A 22,365-nucleotide genomic window follows, 5' to 3' on the forward strand; every position below is an offset into this window, starting at 1 on the left:
TACAGTGGGGCAGTAAGAGAGCTCTTACAACACATCAGCCCCTGTACTAATGCTGGACATCGTTACCTAGCATCAGACCGACCAGACAACTAGGTCATCTTACCATCACCTACCAACTACAGGAGAGGACAGATCTAAATACTAGTAGGAGAAATCAAGTGTTATCAGTATTTTTATTCCACAACATGGAATTCATCAAGACATGAACGTCACAACGCATTCATAAGCGGCAATAAAATGCATTTCACAGAATTGACAATGTCATGTCACCCATTTATTTAATTCATTATTAATTGACTACATTAATATTGAGATGCCAGACAAAACTGTTACACAGCTGGTGGCACTGACAGGTGCCAAGGTTGCTGTTGTGAATGTACATTACAACTGGCAGGAAAGACAGTCTGCAGAGACCACATCTCCCCACAGTCAGGGAGGGGAAGTGAAACACAATGACATGGGAGAGGCCAATGAAATAGAGAAAACCAAGCAATGAACTGAAGCAGTTTCCCGTTGAGTATTCTCATAATTAGTAAAGTGGGAAGAGAGGATGGATGGAGGACTAATACTATCTACCTCAGGACAGATCAGATAGGATGTTGGGGGTAGCATCCTCGTACACCTATCAATCATTTGATCACCTAATCCTTCGACCACAGATCTTGCAGGGAGCCATCAAATTGTGCATGGATCAAAACCGTGTTATCCTCCTTAAAATTGCAGATGCAGCTCTCTTTCAGAGAAAGAGGGGTCTTGTATCTGCTTCCCTTTCTAACCTTTGGATGGGTGAATGTTCCTAGGGGTGAATGTTTCTATACAATTTTCTGGAACGTCCAGTTCAGAGTCACAGAGAACAGAGCTGGAACATTCCGGTGGGGTTGGATCGAGGGATCTTTCCCCATAATCATTCACCACACCCCAGCCTCCTCCTCTCTATTCATTTTCACTCAGTTTAAGTTGGGCAAACTGGTTGGCCATCTGCAGTGCCTCCTCTATGCAGTGTGTGTTCCTGCCAGTTGCCTGGGCAGACATATCCTTGCCACCACCTTTGCCATCCATCAGAGGGCAGAGCTCCTGCACCCACTCACTGGCCTTCAGACCCCGGTTGGCAACATCCTGGTAGAGGAGAAAGTCAACAGATAAGATACTGTCCCAACAAAAAAAATGAAGGTTATTGCATTAAGCACAAATAAGGAGCTAATCTGTGAATAGATGTAAACACACAGGTTGAGCACATGGCTTACCTGAGGCACCTGGCATAAACAGACAATCTTTCCAGCATCGTGGTCTACGGTGAAGAGCATAGCAGCAGTCTGGGGGGACTGGGTCTTCAGCAGCTTCAGAGACTCATTCAGAGCCTGGGACACAAAAATACACAGTGACAGGGTTAGAAAATAGAAGTGGAATTAGACATAAATTTAGGGATAATGTGTGCCGTGGTGTGTTGTAATTCTCCACAGTGGTAGGGTTGGCTGTAGAGGAGAGAAAAGGATGCTGTTGTTACCTTGGCAGAGGCTCCACTTTCCATCTCCATGACTACCAGCGGCTGGTTAGGGCTGCTGTCAATCATCTCCTTGGTCTTTTCAAGAACCTGGGGGAGGGGAGGCAGAGAGAATATAGTAATTAAAGACCAGCTGAACAAGAGAACATGAGGAAAGCACCATTCATATAGAATGGCCTGCATACTCCCCAACTACACAGCCTACATAGTACATCAGTTTCTATGACATGTAGTATCCCTTCACCTAGTAAAAAAAATACAACTCCACCAACCCCCCTAAACCCCATGTCTGGCCCCTCTCTCTTATCACCCCCCCCCCCCTAAACCCCATGTCTGGCCCCTCTCTCTTACCCCCCCCCCCCCCCCTCCCCCCTAAACCCCATGTCTGGCCCCTCTCTCTTACCCCCCCTAAACCCCATGTCTGGCCCCTCTCTCTTACCCTTTTCTGGACATCAGCCTTGCTGGCACGGTCCAGGTCATCCATGGTCTTCTTCAAGCCTTTCAGGGCCTCCCTCATCTTATCCTTCTGCCACTGGGAGATCACTGCCATGCCCAGAAACTGCAACAACACAGAACAGAGACATAGTAAGTAAACACGCAGACAGACACGGCTCATTAAGGGCTGGATGTTCTGCGACAGCTCTCACCTCTGTCATGTCAGCGATTTCCTTCTGCACGTCTTTATTGGGGGCGGTCTGAACCTTCACCTTCTCCCCCAGAGCAGACAGGGACTGTCTCAGAGCATCTGCTTTCCTGTGGGCCTGAACAGAGCAGGGTGGGGACGGGATTCAAGTTAAATAGCGGTTACGAAAGAGTGATACCTATACCAATCATCACCCAGTGATTTGACTAAGAACCTGCAGTATAATGAAGAACACAAATGTCAAGCATCCAGTAATGGTTGGGAACCTTCTGTCCTCTCACCTTCTGTGCTTCTGCTCCCGTCACTGCGACGATACGGCGGATTCCCTTGGCGATGGCCTCCTCTGACACGATGACAAAAGGTGCAGCATGGCCAGAGTTCCGCAAGTGCCTGAAGTTACAGATAACATGAACTTAACAGTATTCCGTACATTCTAAGTATCCCTATATTTCTGTTACGAAGGGGCTATCAGTCTGTCAAGAGTGCGCCTGCGCGAGAAGTGTTTGGTTGTTGATGGACCTAGCCTTGAGTGGAATGCCTACCTTGTAGTGTTCATAAGGTATAGTAAACTTTGTTAAACTGGAACGTTGCCGTTGTGTCATTTTGAGTTAACATTGGTAGCAGAGGATGGCTAATAACTACAATGTGCCACCTCGCTTCGACTAGAAGAGGTCGTACGAAAGTTGGAAAAATTTACTTGGAATCTGGACACGGGTTACTAATCTGGACGCGAAAAAGCAAGCACTTGCGGTGGTATTATCGCTCGAGGGAAGAGCGAGAGATACAGCACTGGAAATATCCCTGGAGGATTTCAACAATGATGATGGTATGGGAACTCTGATCAGAGCACTGGATTCTGTATTTCTTAAAGAAGAGAAAGACCGTGCCTACGAGACATATTCAAACTTTGACAGTGTTACGAGAGATATTTTGGTTGCAATGACGGACTACATCATTGATTTCGAACAGAGGTACAATAGGATGCGCAAGTACGACATGGTTCTCCCGGATGCAGTGTTAGCTTTCAAGTTGCTAGATACTGCCTGTCTAGATGGTAGGGAGACACAGTTGGCTTTGACTGCTTGTACTGTGCTGACTTTTGCATTAATGAAGTCGGCACTAAAAATAATTGTTGGTGAAAAGACGTCTGTCGCGTCAATAGCAGATGGAATGCAAGTGAGTGACGCGGCATATAGTCGCTCTGGATAAGAGCGTCTGCTAAATGACTTAAATGTAAATGTAATATTACGCTGAGCAGCAGAGAAAAGGCGCCAACAAGTCACGTTCTCAAGACAACCAGAAGAGGGCGCCATTTCCCGGCACAAATCCACTGGACAAATATGGAAGGAGATCAAAATGTGCCATTTGTCAAAGCACTTACCATTGGGTTAAAGACTGTCCTCATAAAAAAATGAACAAGTTAAAGTAACAGAGGAAAATATAAACACAGAGACAGAGCAGTGTAACATTACACTGTTTTCAAACAAATCTGCTTCTGATACTGAGATTTTTATAGTTGAATCCTTAGGATCTGCTGTGATTGATAGTGCATGTACACAGACAGTGTGTTGTACAAAATGGCTTGATAGCTATGTCAGGGAACTAAATATGAAAGAAGTACAAAATATGATTGACACACCAAGCAACAGAGCTTTCAAATTTAGACATAAACAATGACAAGGCAGTGATGTTTAAACAACTAGTGACTCTTGAACTTACTACCTTGGGCCACTATTGTGTAAACATTTTAGACAAAGACATCAGAGTCCATGTAAAAATGAGATTCTGATGGACACAAAGCACCTTCCAGCACCACATGCAGCGAGAAAAGCGTTCACTGAAGCAGAGTGCTCAGAGAGAATTCGCAGGGCTCTGCGTAAACAGCTACGACCCACCGATGAGAAGTACGAAACTGGAAACAAAGTGTACTACAAACGAGTTGACTGTCAAGAGTGGAAGGGACCGGGAGTAGTCATTGGCCAAGATAGGGTGGTGATATTTGTGAGGCACGGAGGCATCATTGTCAGGGTGCATCACTCAAGATTGTGGAAAGTAAATGATCAACAAGATAGAGGGGCTGTTGCTGAGAATCATCCTAATGAAAATGACAAAAAGGTCACTAACAGACACAAACCTACCAGATGTCGCATCCAATGATATGGACACTGAAACTGACACAGGAAATGGAGCAGAGACCTTCAACCATGCCACAGATAACTGTTGAGCGTTCAAATGAGGAAAACATTCAACAACAGCCACATGTGTTAAGACAACATGGTTGTTCCAATCTGAAAACTGGACAAACTGTTAAATACATGGACAGAGAAAGTGGTATTCCACATACAGCAACCGTCATTGGACGAGCAAGAAAAGCCAAAGGAAAACATCAGAACTGGTACAACTTGCAGTACTCTGAACCAGCTACACTTTCTGGTACAACAGGTTCAGCTGACCTGTCACTTGTAGATAATCTCAGAATTGAACCAATGGAAAAATCGAGAAAAACAGAATGACATTCAAAATGATGATGTACTTGAAACAAAGGACGTGTCATTTGACTCAGCTAAGCTAGATGAGCTCAGTAATTGGAGGAAAAATTGAGTGTTTGAGGAAGTCAAAGACATTGGCCAAAAATGTGTCAACAAGGTGGGTGTGTACCCTTAAAGAATCCTTAACTGGAATAGTGCCTAAAGCACTTCGAGTGGCTGGAGGTTTTGAGGAGCTGGCTGCTAAACAACTCCCAAAAGACTCACCGACATGCGCCTCAGAGTCACTCAGATTGCTGATGTCAATGATCTGCCAGAAAAAATGGAAACTTAATTCCATAGACATCAAATCTGCATTTTTTCAGGGAACAGTGCTGTCAAGGGACATTCACATCCAACCTCCGCCTGAAGCTAAGAGCGAAGGAACACTGTGGAAACTAAAAAAGTGTGTGTATGGACTGGCAGATGCATCACTCTACTGGTACAACAAAGTCAAGGCAACAATGCTGAATACAGGTGGAAACCTGTCACAAGTGGATCCTGCAGTCTTCTATTGGCTTGATCAAGACTGCAATGTGACTGGAGTACTTGCCTGTCATGTTGATGACTTTATCTGGGGTGGCTCACAGACCTTTGCTACAACTGTGATTCCAAACCTCAAAGCTGTTTTCCAGGTCGGCCGTGAGGAGCATGATCATTTTTGTTATGTTGGCATAGAGTTTATTACAGTTGATGGAACAATACTGATGCAACAGGAAAGCTATATCAACAATCTTCAACCCATTCACATGGATTCTTCACGAGCCGTACAAAGGAATTCCCCTCTGTGTGGAATTGAAGCTGATCAATTGAGGTCAAAGATAGGACAAATTTTATGGGTTGCTAGACAGAGTAGACCTGATGTAATGTTTGATGGTTGCAACTTGGCATCTAACACAAAACACGCCACTGTACAAACCATTCATGAGGCAAACAAAGGTGTTCGTAAACTGAAATCACAACAAGTGGCTTTAAAGTTTCAGCATGTTGGAAAAGATGACTCTTTGAAACTAGTTATCTTCAGTGATGCTTCGCTAGGGAACCTTAGATGGAGGCACACAAGGTGGACATCTAATCATGTTAATGGGTGGAGGAAGATTCTCACCCATCTGTTGGCAGTCAAAAAGGATCAGAAGGATTGTCTGAAGCACACTTGCTGGAGAAACCCTTCCTCTTGCGGATGGAATTGACAATGCGATCTTTCTTGCAACTCTGTTCTCAGAGCTTACCACTGGTGAGACAAAACGGCACATTCTACCTGTAGTTTGTGTCACTGACAACTACTCATTAGTTGATGCTTTGAAGTCAACCAAGTCTGTCACAGAGAAAAGACTTCGTCTTGAGATTAGCAGCATCAAGGAAGTTATTCAAGCACAGAGAATCCAGCGGATTCTGTGGTCGACCACAAAGGAACAGCTTGCTGACTGTCTGACTGAAAAAGGAGCATCCGGTCTTGTGCTCCTACAGGCTCTCCTCCTACAGGCTCTCCTCCTACAGGCTCTCCTCCTACAGGCTCTCCTCCTACAGGCTCTCCTCCTACAGGCTCTCAGTAATGGAAAGTGGCAGCTTGAGTAATACAAATAAAAACTGGCACACAACCCATTTGTAATGGGGAACTTGAATAATACTTGGACATTGAATTATGTTGTTGATGTTTTATTTGTCTTTAAAGAAAAGAGGGAGATTGTTAAGTTCATGTTTTAAGTATCCCTATATTTCTGTTATTACGGGGCTATCACTGTTAAGAGTGCGCCTGCGCGAGAAGTGTTTGGTTGTTGATGGACCTAGCCTTGAGTGGAATGCCTACCTTGTAGTGTTCATAAGGTATAGTAAACTTTGTTAAACTGGAACCTTGTCGTTGTGTCATTTCGAGTTAACAAATACAACCGAGCAACAATCTCACAGTAAATTCTCAAACAAAATATCTGTATTTCTGAATCATGAGATGTAATTATGAAAAGCAACTGCAACCACGGGGAGCTGTGTACTCACGTTCCTCCGCAGAACTCGATGGAGGTGAGGGAGCCGGCAGTGCTGCTGGGGTCAGCCAGGAGGCCAGCCACGGGGATGCCAATGGACACCACGCGCACCGGGTCAGGGTAGGTCTCATCAAACACAGCACGCAGACCCTGGATGGCTTTAGCTGCTGCCAGAGGGGTATCCATGGCATAGACATGCTGTAAGAGACAGAAAGAGCTGATGTCGTGACTTGGTAATAAACGCTTGAAAACAGTGCATTCTGTGAGGAGGAGAAAATTATGACAGGAGCCTTGGGGTGACAGTGTATAAAAGAAAACAGGAGACAATACGGACTGTTAAGGTGCAATAAGGCAAGGATACAGTCAAGGAATACTCAAATAGAACAATAGACAACAGGCCCTAGATAAATAACACCAGCAACCAAAGAGCTGTGTAAAAACAACACTTGATCAAACGGAAATTAACATACCCCTACTCATACTTTCAGTGACCTATGACCTCTTACCTTTGCATCGCGGATCATAGTGCAGGCAATCTCCTCTGTGCGTCGCACCTCTTCTGTGCTCAGAGCACCTTTGGCGGTGAAGTCAAAGCGCAGCCGGTCAGGAGCCACCAGGGAGCCACGCTGGTCAGCCTCTCCTAGGACCTCCCTCAGGGCAAAGTTCAGGATGTGGGTGGCAGTGTGGTTACTCATGATGGGCCTACGACGAGCCTGGGGGGGGGGAGTGGACAGTAGAGATGTAATGACATTTTCAATACCAAGGCAGTTAAGAAAAGATCTCGAAATCGAGTCATTAAAATGTACTTTTGAGTGATGCATTACCTCATCCACGTGCAGAATGACGTGATCTCCAACCTTCAGAGTGCCGTAAACCGTTCCTACATGCAGCACGTATCCACCCCGAACCTGAGTGTTCTTCACTGTGAACTCCATCCTCTGAGGAAGGGAGTAAATGTGATGTGAGAGGGAGACAGAATTACATTACAGTCATTTAGCAGACGTTCTTATCCAGAGGGACTTAGAGGAGCAATTAGGATTAAGTGCCTTGCTCAAGGGCACATCGACAGACATTCCACCTAGTGGGCTCAGGGATTCAAACCAGCGATCTTCCGGCTACTGGCCTAACTCTCTTAACCGCTAGGCTACTTGCTGCCAACATTCATGTCTAATATGGCTTTTACAACTTAAAAGAGTGGCCCGTCTGTCCTCCCTGTAGGTCCTTACATCATCTACAGAGTCGTCCTCTCTCAGCATGTAGCCCTCGTCGAAGCTCTGTCCACCCTGCTCCGCATAGAACGAAGTCTTGTCCAGCAGAACACCACACTCCTGCCCTGTCGTCACCTCTTCCACAAAGGCACGCTCCCTCCTCAAAGCCAGCACCGTGCCCACAGCCTGCTCAAACACTGGGACAACCACAGAGAAATATACAGGGATTAAAACAGACACAAGCAAGAAAGCGATTTGAATAAATACCAAGCAAACCATCTTTCTGAGTTGGTTAATTAAACTGAGTTGATTTTATTTGCGTCTCTCACCATATTTGCCGCTGTCGTCAGCACTGTAGCTGTACTTGAGTGTGTCGTCAGTAGCAGCGATGCCTTTGTTGCGAAGGTCCTCGATGGCATAGATGTCCAGCATGATGTGGTCCTCATCCCCAGAGCCCTTCCCCTGGGACTTAACCTGAGTGGGAGGGACATGGAGGAGACAGCCCAATCCCCGTTCTATTTACATTGAATAAACTTTCAACTAACTTTACACCAATGATGAATCATTCATTCATTATGTGGAAACATCATACTCATTATTTAGATAGAAAGCCAAATGGCCTGTTTAGCACTGATATCATATGACATTATTGAAGTGATTTGGACCTTCACTCAACGTGGAAAGGTGCTTTTCAGTACAAATTAACACTGCAAGTAATGGAGCTGTAATGTATTGTACATACTTATCTAATAAGCAGAGCAAGGCACTTGTCACTTACAGTGCAATACTGACTGAGAAATGCTGACAGAGAGGAAAGCATTCATGTCTGTAGACATTCACAAAGCAGTACATTTCCCACCTCCACAGGCAAATTCAAAAATCCACATCAACTTCATGCCAATCCAAGGCTCCATCTTTTCTACTGGTCACCATTTCTCTACTCTCACCTGAGCAGCCTTCTTCTCCTCCTCAAAAGCAGCAACATCCACCATCATCCCCCTCTCCTCAGCAATGAGGGCAGTGAGATCCAGGGGGAAACCGTATGTGTCATACAGCAACCAGGCGGTATCACCTTCACAGAGAGAGAAGAGAAAGGGTTAAAAAAAAGCATTCTGTTTTGACAACAAGGTAAATGTTTCTAATTAATCCAATTTGCTAATGTAGCCCTTCAGTACCAGGGATGGTCTTGCTGTCTCCCAGACTCTGGATCTTTCTGTCCAGGATCTTTCGCCCCCTGCTGAGTGTCTTGAGGAACTGCTCCTCTTCCTCATTGATGATGTCCTTTACCATGTCTGGGTCTTTCTTCAGCTCAGGGAAGGCATCGCCCTGGAGGTGGAAAGGGGATACCTAGTCAGATGCACAACTGAAATCCATCTTCCACATTTAACCCAACCCATCAATCAGGGTTGTGCGGGTTGCTGCTTTAAATCACCGTCAACCGCCCTGGGAGCAGTTGTTGTTGGGAGTTAACTGCCTTGCTCAAGGCCAGAATGACAGATTTTTCCACCTTCGAGGGGACAGCAGAGGAAAACAGGAAAGGACTAAGACAGAAGGAGAGATGGTGAATAACATGAAGAGTGGGATGACTTTCTTACCAGGGACTCTACCACCACGTCAACTAGGGTAGCAAAGAAGCCTTTCTGAGCACCCAGCTTCTCGTGAGAGTACCTCACAGCACGACGCAGGATCCTCCTCAACACATATCTGAACACACAGAGGGAGAAGGTTAACATGTGCACATTAAGAGATTGATGTTCACACAAACATAGACCAAAGACAGTCAGCCAGACAGTTAAAAAAAACTCACCCTCTCCCTGTGTTGTCTGGCCTGCCCCCGTCAGAGAGGGCGATGGTGATGGTGCGGGCGTGGTCAGCCAGGACACGGTAGGCCATGTCAATGCCATCTACGTCCTCAGCACCAACCTTTCCTGTGTAGTCCCTGGCTCCTGTACCCTGTCAGAACAACCACATTGGTACTGTCAGACAGGTCATTCAGAGCACCCAGAGAGTAATGGTAAATAGTGTTGGTAGTGGTGCTTGCCTTCTGGATGGCCTGGAAGTAGGGGATGAAAAGATCTGTGTCGTAGTTGGACATCTTATTCTGCAGCACAGAGACCAGACGCTCCAGACCCATGCCTGTATCAATGCTCTTCTTAGGCAGGGGCTTCAGCTCTGTCTCAGACTCCCTGGTGGGGGAGGAACAGGTTCAGTCAGATCATGCGTCTACGCACATCTGCATGTGCATTACACAGGACTTGAATTGAACACAAACAATATTCTTATTTGTTTCAGGAAACTAGGCATGTCGCGCGTCACTACTTTACAGGACATACATTTGAACGTAAAAACATTTATCAAAATGAATGGCAGAAATGCCTTCTGGAACATGGGAACTTTCATGTGCCTTAATAACAAACTTGTATGCCATCTTAAATACGAATACAACTGTAAAATTACAAGCCTAGTTGGTTTAGCCATGAAAAAAAACAAAAAAACACCTGTCTCCGGATTACATCTTCAAACTATGGGCAACCATGGAATCCGTGACAGAGAGGGAGAAGCATTCATCCATATATACAGGTAAAAGAGTCTAGCTAGCTACATTTTCATATATTATGTTTCTCATTTTGTCAGAAAGTTGTTTTCATTTCAAGTTAAAGCGTACTGTTAGCTAGATAGCTAACGTTAGCTGGCTGCTCGCTAGCTAACGTTACATGTATGATCTGTGTAGTAATATTATTCGTATCTTAGAGCCATTCGCATTGCTAGTTATAGCCTAATTGTAGCTAGTTATATTTAGCTACCTGTAGATTCATAAAGTTTGGATTATGGTTCATTGTTTAGCTAGCTACATGTCTAAACCAAAAAGACTCCACTATGCAAGTAACCATTTCACTGTACTGTTTACAGCTTCTGTATCCTGTGCATGTGACAAAAAAAGAACATGACCTGCACCAAAATCCAAATTAGGATATAACGTTAGGCCAACGAGACAGTGTCCAAGTTTAAGAAACTTCTCAGGGAGAATGACCTGCTTTTATTTCGTCACTCTCAACCGTAAGCTATTTTTTGTAATTAGCTCACCAATTAACTTGTAAATAATGATCGTTGTGAGTTCCTTTTCCTGTAAAGTTAAGACGTTGTCAGCTATAGGATATGGTCATTATTAGAACTGGCTAGTCAACTAACTTAACGTTACTAGCTAGCTTACAAGCTAGAAACTAACAAAAACATTGTTTAGAAAGTTGCCTGGTTTGCTAGATTGACATATAGTGCATTCGGAAAGTATTCAGACCCAGTGACTTTTTCCACATTTTGTTACGTGACAGCCTTATTTTTATTTTTTTTAAATATAATTCCCTCAATCTCCACACAATACCCCATAATGATGAAGCAAAAACAGGTTAGAATTTAAGTGTGTAAAAAAAAACATAACATTTACATAAGTATTCAGACCCTTCACTCAGTACTTTGTTGAAGCACCTTTGGCTGCGATTATAATGAGTGTTCTTGGGTACAATCTTGGCACACCTGTATTTAGGGAGTTACTCCCATTCTTCTCTGCAGATCCTCTCAAGCTCTGTCAGGTTGGATGGGGAGTGTCACTGCACAGCTATTTTCAGGTCTCTCCAGAGACGTTCGATCAGGTTCAAATCCGGGCTCTGGCTGGGCCACTCAAGGACATTCAGAGACTTGTCCCAAAGCCACTCCTGCGTTGCCTTGGCTGTGTGCTTAGGGTCGTTGTCCTGTTGGAAGGTGAACCTTCATCACAGTCTGAGGTCCTGAGTGCTCTGGAGCAGGTTTTCCTCAAGGATCTCTCTGTTCTTTGCTCCGTTCATCTTTCCCTCGATCCTGACTACAAGTCCCTGCCGCTGAAAAACATCCCTACAGCATGATGCTGCCGCAACCATGCTTCACCGTAGGGGCAGTGCCAGGTTTCCTCCAGATGTGACATTTGGCATTCAGGCAAAAGAGTTCAATATTGGTTTCATCAGACCAGAGAATCTTGTTTCTCATGGTCAGAGTCCTTTAGGTGCCTTTTAGCAAACTCCAAGCGGGCTGTCATGTGACTTTTACTGAGGAGTGGCTTCGGTCTGGCCGCTCTACCATAAAAGGCCTGATTGGTGGAGTGCTGCAGAGATGGATGTCTTTCTGGAAGGTTCTCCCATCTCCACAGAGGAACGCTGTAGCTCTGTCAGAGTGACCATCGGGTTCTTGGTCACCTCCCAGACCAAGACCCTTCTCCCCTGATTGCTCAGTTTGGCCGGGCGGCCAGCTCTAGGAAGAGTCTTGGTGGTTCAAAACATCTTCCATTTAAAAACTAAATGGAGGCCACTGTGTTCTTGGGGACCTTCAATGCTGCAGAAATGTTTTGGTACCCTTCCCCAGATCTGTGCCTCAACACAATCCTGTCTCGAAGCTCTACGGACAATTCCTCCGACCTCATGGCTTGGTTTTTGCTCTGACATGCACTGTCAACACAGGGACCTCTATATAGACAGGTGTGTGACTTTCCAAATCAAGTCCAATCAATTGAATTTACCACAGGTTGACTCCAATCAAGTTGTAGAAACATCAAGGATGATCAATGGAAACAGGATGCACCAGAGCTCAATTTTGAGTCTCATAGCAGAGGGCCTGAACATGTTAGTAAAGAAGGTATGTTTTTTTTTAATAAATTTGCAAAACATTTCTAAAAACCTGTTTTCACTTTTTCATTATGGGGTAGTGTGTAGATTTGAGATGTTTTTATTTAATCCATTTTAGAATAAGGCTGTAATGTAACAAAATGTGGAAAAAGTAAAGTGGTCTGAATACTTTCCGAATTCACTGTATACTAAATTCATTTTTAAAAGGGTGGGTTTATTGGCTTTAAAATACACCAGTTATGCTATTTTGGACCACCAGGGTGCTGAAGTCATGCAGCCTGTCGTTTTTGTGTTTATACTTTTTCATAACGACAAGTTTGATGTCGGATGACAATAGAATGTTCATGATGTCACTGCGACAACTTTATACAGACATGTCAATAGATGTAGTATAAACCAGCGTTTAGTCTTGAAATCTTTGGTTGTGCACTACCGTACTCACTGTTTAGCACATGGGCTCATAAGTGAATCCTTAAAGAGATGGGTGAGGCTTAAGAAGCTGGAACGTTGCTAAATGGGTGTAGACAAAGAAGAGCTCTCCAGGAGGTGTACCAAAACATTCAAGGACAATTTTCTCAAAAGTGGGGTAACAAGTTTATCAACTTTCAAAGCAGAATTACTTTCCCATTGTTCCTCAACTATAGTGTATGATACACCATTTTCTAGCTCTGAGTGTACTTTTATCCAATGTAAAAAACACAATTTCAAATTTTGCTACATGAGACCCAATCGAGCCAGTCAGTCACATATTTTACAGTCATTTATAAATTCATTACCTGTTGTACTGGATGAACACCAGGTTCCAAATCTCCAGCACATTGGGGTCGTCCATATTGACCAGGTGGGCTGCATCTCTCCCCCCGATGCGGTCAAAGTGGATCTCACTGCAGGGCCCACAAGGACCTGTGTCCCCCATCTCCCAGAAGTTATCCTTCATGCTGCCGGGTATAATACGAGCCTCATCCATTCTGTCACCCAGAGAGGAGACACAGGTAAAACAGGGGTGTATTCATTAGTCATATACCGTTAGAAAATATTTTGCAACAAAAATTAGAGGTTCTATTGGACAAATTCATGTAAAGTCCCTCCCTGTTTGGTACCGTTTGCTTCAATTTGATTCCTAAAGTAAATGCTAAATGGTTTCCGTTGCAAATGACGAAATGTTTTGCAATGGAATCCGACTAATAAATCCTTCCCAGGTGAGACTCAGAAGAGGGAGGTTACAGTAGGAGCAGGTTGGGTTGGAACACGGGCACAGAGCGAGAACATGACTGTTCTCACAAGACTGTTTTTGTAACCAGAAAAGTGGCGTCTGGAGGTTTGAAAAGGGAACAGTACCCTGAGCGAATTATCACCCAACACATAGTGTTACTGACCACAATAACAAGAATAGAAAGAGTGCAGCCTATTTCTATCATTCAGGTAGATTTGGATATATAATAGCCCGATTCGATCTGACAAGAATTTCCTACTCCTGAAACTCACTCACCCGAGGTCCAGCCATATCTGTTTACACTCCAGATCTGGATCCAGCCCAGCTTCTTCATGACCCCCGAAGTAGGTTACGTACAGACGCTCGATGGGAATCCCAAATTCCTTAGTCAGCAGCTCCAGGGCCATCGTACAAGCAAGGTGCTGCAGGGAGAGGAGTCAGCAGGAAAGGAAATAAGAGATATACAATCAATTAATCTTCCCAACACGCAAACACTATCTTGAGAGACTTGTTAAAATGTTGCTGCGTCATTACAGATGAGATGACTACTACAGTATCTAACATCCGGTCTCCATGACTTACTTTAAAGTAGTCTCCGAAGGACCAGGAGCCCAGCATCTCAAAGAAGGTGTGGTGGTACACGTCCTTGCCCACATCATCCAGGTCATTGTGCTTGCCCCCAGCGCGGATGCACTTCTGTGTGTTAGCTGCACGCTTGAGTCTGGCCATGGGGTGGGACGGATCAATGGTGTTCAGGAAGATAGGTTTGAACTGGAATTGGAGGTTGGATAGGTGGACAAAGAGAGAGGGTGGGTAAGAAAGACAGCGTTAAATTGGGATGAGTATACTTCAAATTGTCTATTCTTTCCATGCAACTGAAAAAAGCTTCAAATATGGACAGAATGTGTGAGTTTAGGAGACATCTTTTTCAGAACAATACACTCCCAGAGGGTATTATTCCACTGAGTTGAGGCTTTAATTAGCCAATAGAGCCGCACTCTCTACAGACCTGCAGGGGAGAAGTATGGGGGAAGGGATAGTATTGCTACGTACCTGGTTCATGCCAGCATTAGCAAAGAGCAGTGTGGGGTCATCCAAAGGTATAGTGGCGGATGAGTGGACATACTGGTGTTCATGGCGAATGAAGAAGTCGATGAACTTCTCACGGATCTGAGCAGCAGTCAACAAAGAGTCCATTCTGAAAGGACTGGCGATCACACAGACAGTGGAAAAACAGTTAGGAACAAACACATGAAATGCCGGTGAGCGAGAAGGTATGGGTAGGCAGGTCCGAATACTGTAGGTAATAAACTAAAGTTTAAATTAAATTATTCTGTGTCCTTGCTTCCACTGGAATAGCAAGCAAATGTTTTGGGGGCAAACTGAATATCAGCTTCAACCAAATTCATGTGAAAACAATGTTTACTTTACAGCACATCCCTGACTGGACCTATAAAACACTAATTGCAGCTGCCTTCCACATCCTTGGATGTCGTCGTCCCCACAGTGACTGTACGTACTAGAGGTCGACCGATTCTGATTTTTCAGCGCCGATACCGATTATTGGAGGACCAAAAAAAGCCGATTATTCGGGCAAATGTTTTTTTTTTTGTAATAACGACAATTATAACGATACTGTATGAACACTTACTTTAACATAATATATCAATAGAATCAATTTAGCCTCAAATAAATAATGAAACATGTTCAATTTGGTTTAAATAATGCAAAAACAAAGTGTTGGAGAAGAAAGTAAAAGTGCAATATGTGCCATGTAAGAAAGCTAACGTTTATGTTCCTTGCTCAGAACATGAGAAGTTTTAGGTTGTAGTTATTATAGGAATTATAGGACTATTTCTCTCTATACAATTTGTATTTCATATACCTTTGACTATTGGATGTTCTTATAGGCACTTTAGTATTGCCAGTGTAACAGTAAAGCTCTCCTTGCTCCTACCTGGGCTCGAACCAGGAACACATCGACAACAGCCACCCTCGAAGCAGCGTTACCCATGCAGAGCATGGGGAACAACTACTCCAAGTCTCAGAGCGAGTGACGTTTGAAACGCTATTAGCGCGCACCCGCTAACTAGCTAGAAATTACTAAAATGTAAATGTAAGCTAGCCATTTCACATCGGTTACACCAGCCTAATCTCGGGAGTTGATAGGCTTGAAGTCATAAACAGCTTGAAGCATTGCGAAGAGCTGCTGGCAAAACGCACAAAATTGCTGTTTGAATGAACGCTTACGAGCCTGCTGGTGCCTACCACCGCTCAGTCAGACTGCTCTATCAAATCAGACTTAATTATAACATAATAACACACAGAAATACGAGCCTTAGGTTATTAATATGGTCGAATCCGGAAACTATCATCTCGAAAACAAAACGTTTATTCTTTCAGTGAAATACGGAACCGTTCCGTATTTTATCTAACGGGTGGCATCCATAAGTCTAAATATTCCTGTTACATTGCACAACCTTCAATGTTATGTCATAACTACGTAAAATTCTGGCAAATTAGTTCGCAACGAGCCAGGCGGCCCAAACTGTTGCATATACCCTGACTCTGCGTGCAATGAACGCAAGAGAAGTGACACAATTTCACCTGGTTAATATTGCCTGCTAACCTGAATTTCTTTTAGCTAAATATGCAGGTTTGAAAATATATACTTCTGTGTATTGATTTTAAGAAAGGCATTGATGTTTATGGTTGGGTACAGTCGTGCAACGATTGTGCTTTTTTCGCAAATGCGCTTTTGTTAAATCAACCCCCATTTGGCGAAGTTGGCTGTCTTTGTTAGGAAGAAATAGTCTTCACACAGTTCGCAACGAGCCAGGCGGCCCAAACTGCTGCATATAACCTGACTCTGTTGCAAGAGAAGTGACACAATTGTCCTAGTTAAAAGAAATTCATGTTAGCAGGCAATATTAACTAAATATGCAGGTTTAAAAATATATAGTTGTGTATTGATTTTAAGAAAGGCATTGATGTTTATGGTTAGGTACACGTTGGAGCAACGACAGTCTTTTTTTCGCGAATGCGCACCGCATCTATTATATGCAACGCAGGACACGCTAGATAAACTAGTAATATCAACCATGTGTAGTTAACTAGTGATTATGATTGATTGATCGTTTTTTATAAGATAAGTTTAATGCTAGCTAGCAACTTACCTTGGCTTCTTACTGCATTCGAGTAACAGGCAGGCTCCTCGTGGAGTGCAATGTAAGGCAGGTGATTAGAGCGTTAGACTAGTTAACCATAAGGTTGCAAGATTGAATCCCCGAGCTGACAAGGTAAAAATCTGTCGTTCTGTCCCTGAACAAGGCAGTTAACCCACCATTCCTAGGCCGTCATTGAAAATAAGAATGTGTTCTTAACTGACTTGCCCAGCTAAATAAAAGGTGTAAAAAAAGAAAAGAAAAAGTAAAAACATCTGCCAAAAAAAACGATGTCCGATTGTTATGAAAACTTGAAATCGGCCCTAATTAAATCGGCCATTCCGATTAATCGGTCGACCTCTAGTACGTACACACCCCAAACAGAAGCCATGGATTACAGGCAACATTCGCACGGAGCTAAAGGGTAGAGCTGACGCTTTCAAGGTGCGGGAATCTAACCCGGAAGCTTACAAGAAATCCCGCTATGCTCTGCGACGAACCATCAAACAGGCAAAGCGTCAATACAGGGCTAAGATTGAATCATACTACACCGGCTCCGACGCTCGACAGATGTGGCAGGGCTTGCAAACTATTACAGACTACAAAGGGAAGCACAGCCGCGGGCTGCCCAGTGACACGAGCCTACCAGACGAGCTAAATCACTTCTATGCTCGCTTTGAGGCAAGCAACACTGAGGCATGCATGAGAGCATCAGCTGTTCCGGACGACTGTGTGATCACGCTCTCCGTAGCCGACGTGAGTAAGACGTTTAAACAGGTCAACATACACAAGGCTGCGGGGCCAGACGGATTACCAGGACGTGTGCTCCGGGCATGTGCTGACCAACTGGCAGGTGTCTTCACTGACATTTTCAACATGTCCCTGATTGAGTCTGTAATACCAACATGCTTCAAGCAGACCACCATAGTCCCTGTGCCCAAGAACACAAAGGCAACCTGCCTAAATGACTACAGACCCGTAGCACTCACGTCTGTAGCCATGAAGTGCTTTGAAAGGCTGGTAATGGCTCACATCAACACCATTATCCTAGAAACCCTAGACTCACTCCAATTTGCATACCGCTCAAACAGATCCACAGATGATGCGATCTCTATTGCACTCCACATTGCCCTTTCCCACCTGGACAAAAGGAACATCTATGTGAGAACGCTATTCATTGACTACAGCTCAGCGTTCAACACCATAGTACCCTCAAATCTCATCACTAAGCTAAGGAACCTGGGCCTAAACACCTCCCTCTGCAACTGGATCCTGGACTTCTTGACGGGTCGCCCCCAGGTGGTGAGGGTAGGTAGCAACACATCTGCCACACTGATCCTCAACACTGGAGCTCCCCAGGGGTGCGTGCTCAGTCCCCTCCTGTACTCCCTGTTCACCCACGACTGCATGGCCAGGCACGAGTCCAACACCATCATTAAGTTTGCAGACGACAACAGTGGTAGCCCTGATCACCGACAACGACGAGATAGCCTATAGGGAGGAGGTCAGAGACCTGGCCGGATGGTGTCAGAATGACAACCTATCCCTCAACGTAACCAAGACTAAGGAGATGATTGTGGACTACAGGAAAAGGAGCACATCCCCATTCTCATCGACGAGGCTGTAGTTAGTGGAGCAGGTTGAGAGCTTCAAATTCCTTGGTGTCCACATCAACAACAAACTAGAATGGTCCAAACACACCAAGACAGTCGTGAAGAGGGCACGACAAAGCCTATTCCCCCTCAAGAAACTAAAAGGATTTGGCATGGGTCCTGAGATCCTCAAAAGGTTCTACAGCTGCAACATCGAGAGCATCCTGACCAGTTGCATCACTGCCTGGTACGGCAATTGCTCGGCCTCTGACCGCAAGGCACTTCAGAGGGTAGTGTGTACGGACCAATACATCACTGGGCCAAAGCTGCCTGCCATCCAGGACCTCTACACCAGGCGGTGTCAGAGGAAGGCCCTAAAAATTGTCAAAGACCCCAGCCACCCCAGTCATAGACTGTTCTCTCTACTACCGCATGACAAGCGGTCCCGGAGTGCCAAGTCTAGGACAAAAAGGCTTCAACAGTTTTTACCACCAAGCCATAAGACTTCTGAACAGGTTACCCAGACTATTTGCATTGTGTGCCCCCCCACCCCTCTTTTACGCTGCTGCTACTCTCTGTTTATCTTATATGCATAGTCACTTTACCATACATCCATGTACATACTACCTCAATTGGCCCGACCAACCAGTGCTCCCACACATTGGCTAATTGGGCTATCTGCATTGTGTCCCACCTCCCGCCAACCCCTCCTTTTACGCTACTGCTACTCTTTGTTCATCATATATGCATAGTCACTTTAACCATACCTACATGTACATACTACCTCAATATTCCTGACTAACCGGTGTCTGTATATAGCCTTGCTACTCTTATTTTCAAATGTATTTTTACTGTTGTTTTATTTCTTTACTTACCCACACACAATTTATTTCCTTCACACTATTGGTTAGAGCCTGTAAGTAAGCATTTCAGTGTAAGGTCTACACCTGTTGTATTCGGCGCACGTGACAAATAAACTTTGATTTGATAGGCCTATGCAGTATGTTTTTGACAAGTTTGGCCCTAGGGTCTGTCTAGGCCTTAGACCCATTATCTTCACCAATGTTGAAGCTTCATAGCAGGCCTGGCTGGAAGGCAGGAGAAGATCCCACATGAATACAACACTCCTCTTTGTATGACTACCTTTAAAGCAATTTCCTGTCCCTCCCCTGAGGTAGGATTTTCATTTTGCTCTATACAGTAATCATAATTTACACCTGCCAGTCAATCTTAAACTTTCAAAGATCACTTAGCTAGCCATTACTTTAAAGTAAAACCAAGTCATGTGTGGACATATAGCATATGTCACAGCCACAATTAAAAGGTAACAGAGGTCCTATTTCCTGAGGTGGGATCCTTGATAATCCAGGAAACTCCACTGCTGGTGCAGATTACCTTCCATGTGTCTCCCCTGGGGGTTAACAGCCAATGGCATGTCCTGGTCTAGCCCTTGATCATGACTCTCAGTTCCATTACATATAAGAGTAATTGGATGAAGGCGTCTTCTGTATGGGGGAGTTATGTTCAGAGCCCCAAAGCATAAGGACCTTCTCTTTCATATCAGCCAGAAATAAAAACGTTTTTTTTTTTAAATGTTAAATTGATTCCCACAATGCCATATCTCCATGTTTCAGTGCTTGTTTAGAGAAAACAGATGGAAGCCACCTGTGCTAATTAGCCATCTTACATGCTCCTAACACCTGCGTGTAAAGACTGGTGGACACTACACGACTTTCAAAATCCTAACATCGCTAAGACTCTTACATTAAACGACCGTCGTTCCAGTAGTTTTTTTGTGTGTGTGTGGCCAACATAGCGGTGCGCACACTAAATGATGTGAAACAGCTGGTGGTCACACACTACAAGTTTATTCACTTGGTCAAGAGGCTTGTCGAAACCATGCTGTCTAGCGAAACAAATGACGTGATTCGATTGAACGTAGCTACAAACTGTCGCTCAAAGCAACCTTAAACGTTCAGTCAGACTTTAAAAAAATATTTAACCTTTATTTAACTAGGCAAGTCAGTTAATTAAGAACAAATTATTATTTACAATGACGGCCTACCCTGGGCCATTTGGGTGCCGCCCTATGGGACTCCCAATCACCGCCGGATGTGATACAGCCTGGATTCGAAACAGGGATTTTTAAACAGGTTTGATGTTGTCGGCACAAAATCTGCAATGCTCTTGTGTGAGATGTGCAAAGACAAGTTGAACGTTTGTACTTGCCTTCAACCAAAGCGTCAAATCGGTACAGTCTGACGTTCACAAGCAATGTTTAATTCAAAATGTTGGCTAGATATTTAAACTCTGTATGGCAAGCGCGAATCCTGCGCCTCTTCCACTGAAATGCAGTGCCTCAGACCGCTGCGCCACTCGGGAACCCAAGAGATCGTTGTCGGCAGGATTCACGCTTGCCATACAGAGTTTAAATATCTAGCCAACATTTTTAATTAAACATTGCCTGTGAACGTCAGACTGTACCGATTTGACACTTTTGCTTTGGTTGAAGGCAAGTACAAACGTTCTCAACTTGTCTTTGCACATCTCACACAAGAACATTGCAGATTTTGTGCCGACATCAAACTTGTTTAAAAATATAGGGATGTCTGACTGCTCAAAGACGAGAACTACAGCCCTCAGATTGCGTATTTGACTCGATTACATTAAGAGTGTCAATGACGGCCGCACGCCCAGAGTAGGCAACGACATCAGTATTTTGTTTGAAATCTCAAAAGTGTCTGGGACAGCTAAATCGTGGACAAAATCGTGTAGTGTACACCGCTTTAAATCGGATAGTGTATAGCGGAAGTTTAGTTTCGTCAGATGGAGGCATCCATAACTGTATTGACCTGTGCAAAACTGCTACAGTATGTTTATCGTTTTAATTGAAGGATTACTTACTGCTGATGAAAGGGCTATGCTTCGAAAGCTATATCACAAGCGATGATTGACAATACTAAACCTTAAAAACATAGCGTCGGGGTTATAGTTCATACAAGCCAGTCGTGGGCAAAGCTAATGCTGAAAACTGTAGGGAGAAGGCAAAACGCCGCCTAGAGAGTGAGTTAGTCCCGGTCCTGACAACCGAGTTAACGACCGCCCGCCCGCACCGTCTTTTTTTTTTTTTACAGCAAGCTCATCCTGCAATTGTAACCTGTCCTGACCGTAGTTCTTTTTTTTATCGATACATTCGTGCTAAAATGAGGCGGTTACATTGAGCCCTTCTACGTCTCCCTTTGCAAATTCGTTGACTAGCAATACATTCGTTCTTAATAGTTGGTTGGCTGGCTAGCTAGCTAGCTAGCCAGCCTGCTAATTACCCATATAGGTAACTAGCTAAATAAAGTTAGCTAATGGAGATAACTTTGAACCCAGCTAGTTAATACCATAGTAAGGCATAATCCAACGGTGTATGAATAATTGCCATTCTCATTTCTCAAATCATTAATGAAAACGTCAGCTATATGCGACATTCGAACGAATTAAGTAGCTATATTAGACATAAATCCGCTGTTTTAATCATTTTAACAATGACAGGCACCATTAACTGTACTCCTATCAATTAAAAATGTCCCATACTCACAAAGTTTATCTTTATTTTGTTTCTGTCACCGCTCGCACTGACACCCCACGCTGGCACAATGAAAGTGAAATGCAGTGTTCCCGCATATACACTGCCACTATTGGTTTGACAGAACAGTCACTGCATTGGTACTCAGTTTCTATTGGTTATAATTTACTGTCAATCATTTCCAAACCCGCGTCCGCACTTGCGCGAACTGCTGTCGATGGCTGATGCAATAAAAATGTATATTTATTTTCTCTTATAGAGCAATATGTGGATTGAAAATAAATAATGTATATTTCCTGATGCATTATTAGCATGCA

General features: G+C 44.1%; 1 protein-coding gene across 1 annotated transcript; it reads right to left on the reverse strand.

Moving 5' to 3' along the window:
• Window positions 1-252: 252 nt before the first annotated feature.
• aars1 (alanyl-tRNA synthetase 1) lies at window positions 253-22,127 on the reverse strand. Its single transcript, NM_001140078.1, is given in 21 exon segments — window positions 253-1,116; window positions 1,245-1,358; window positions 1,505-1,591; window positions 1,941-2,060; window positions 2,149-2,262; window positions 2,426-2,534; window positions 6,662-6,846; window positions 7,155-7,361; window positions 7,473-7,586; window positions 7,875-8,053; window positions 8,186-8,330; window positions 8,804-8,928; window positions 9,032-9,182; window positions 9,452-9,560; window positions 9,664-9,809; window positions 9,898-10,042; window positions 13,282-13,473; window positions 13,995-14,140; window positions 14,301-14,489; window positions 14,772-14,925; window positions 22,061-22,127. Coding segments are annotated over 20 exon segments (2,904 nt in total). The 5' UTR covers window positions 14,916-14,925; window positions 22,061-22,127; the 3' UTR covers window positions 253-933.
• Between the last annotated feature and the right edge of the window lie 238 nt (window positions 22,128-22,365).

This window comes from Salmo salar, chromosome 10 (assembly GCF_965601325.2).
Source record: "Salmo salar chromosome 10, fSalSal1, whole genome shotgun sequence".
NCBI lineage: Eukaryota > Metazoa > Chordata > Actinopteri > Salmoniformes > Salmonidae > Salmo > Salmo salar.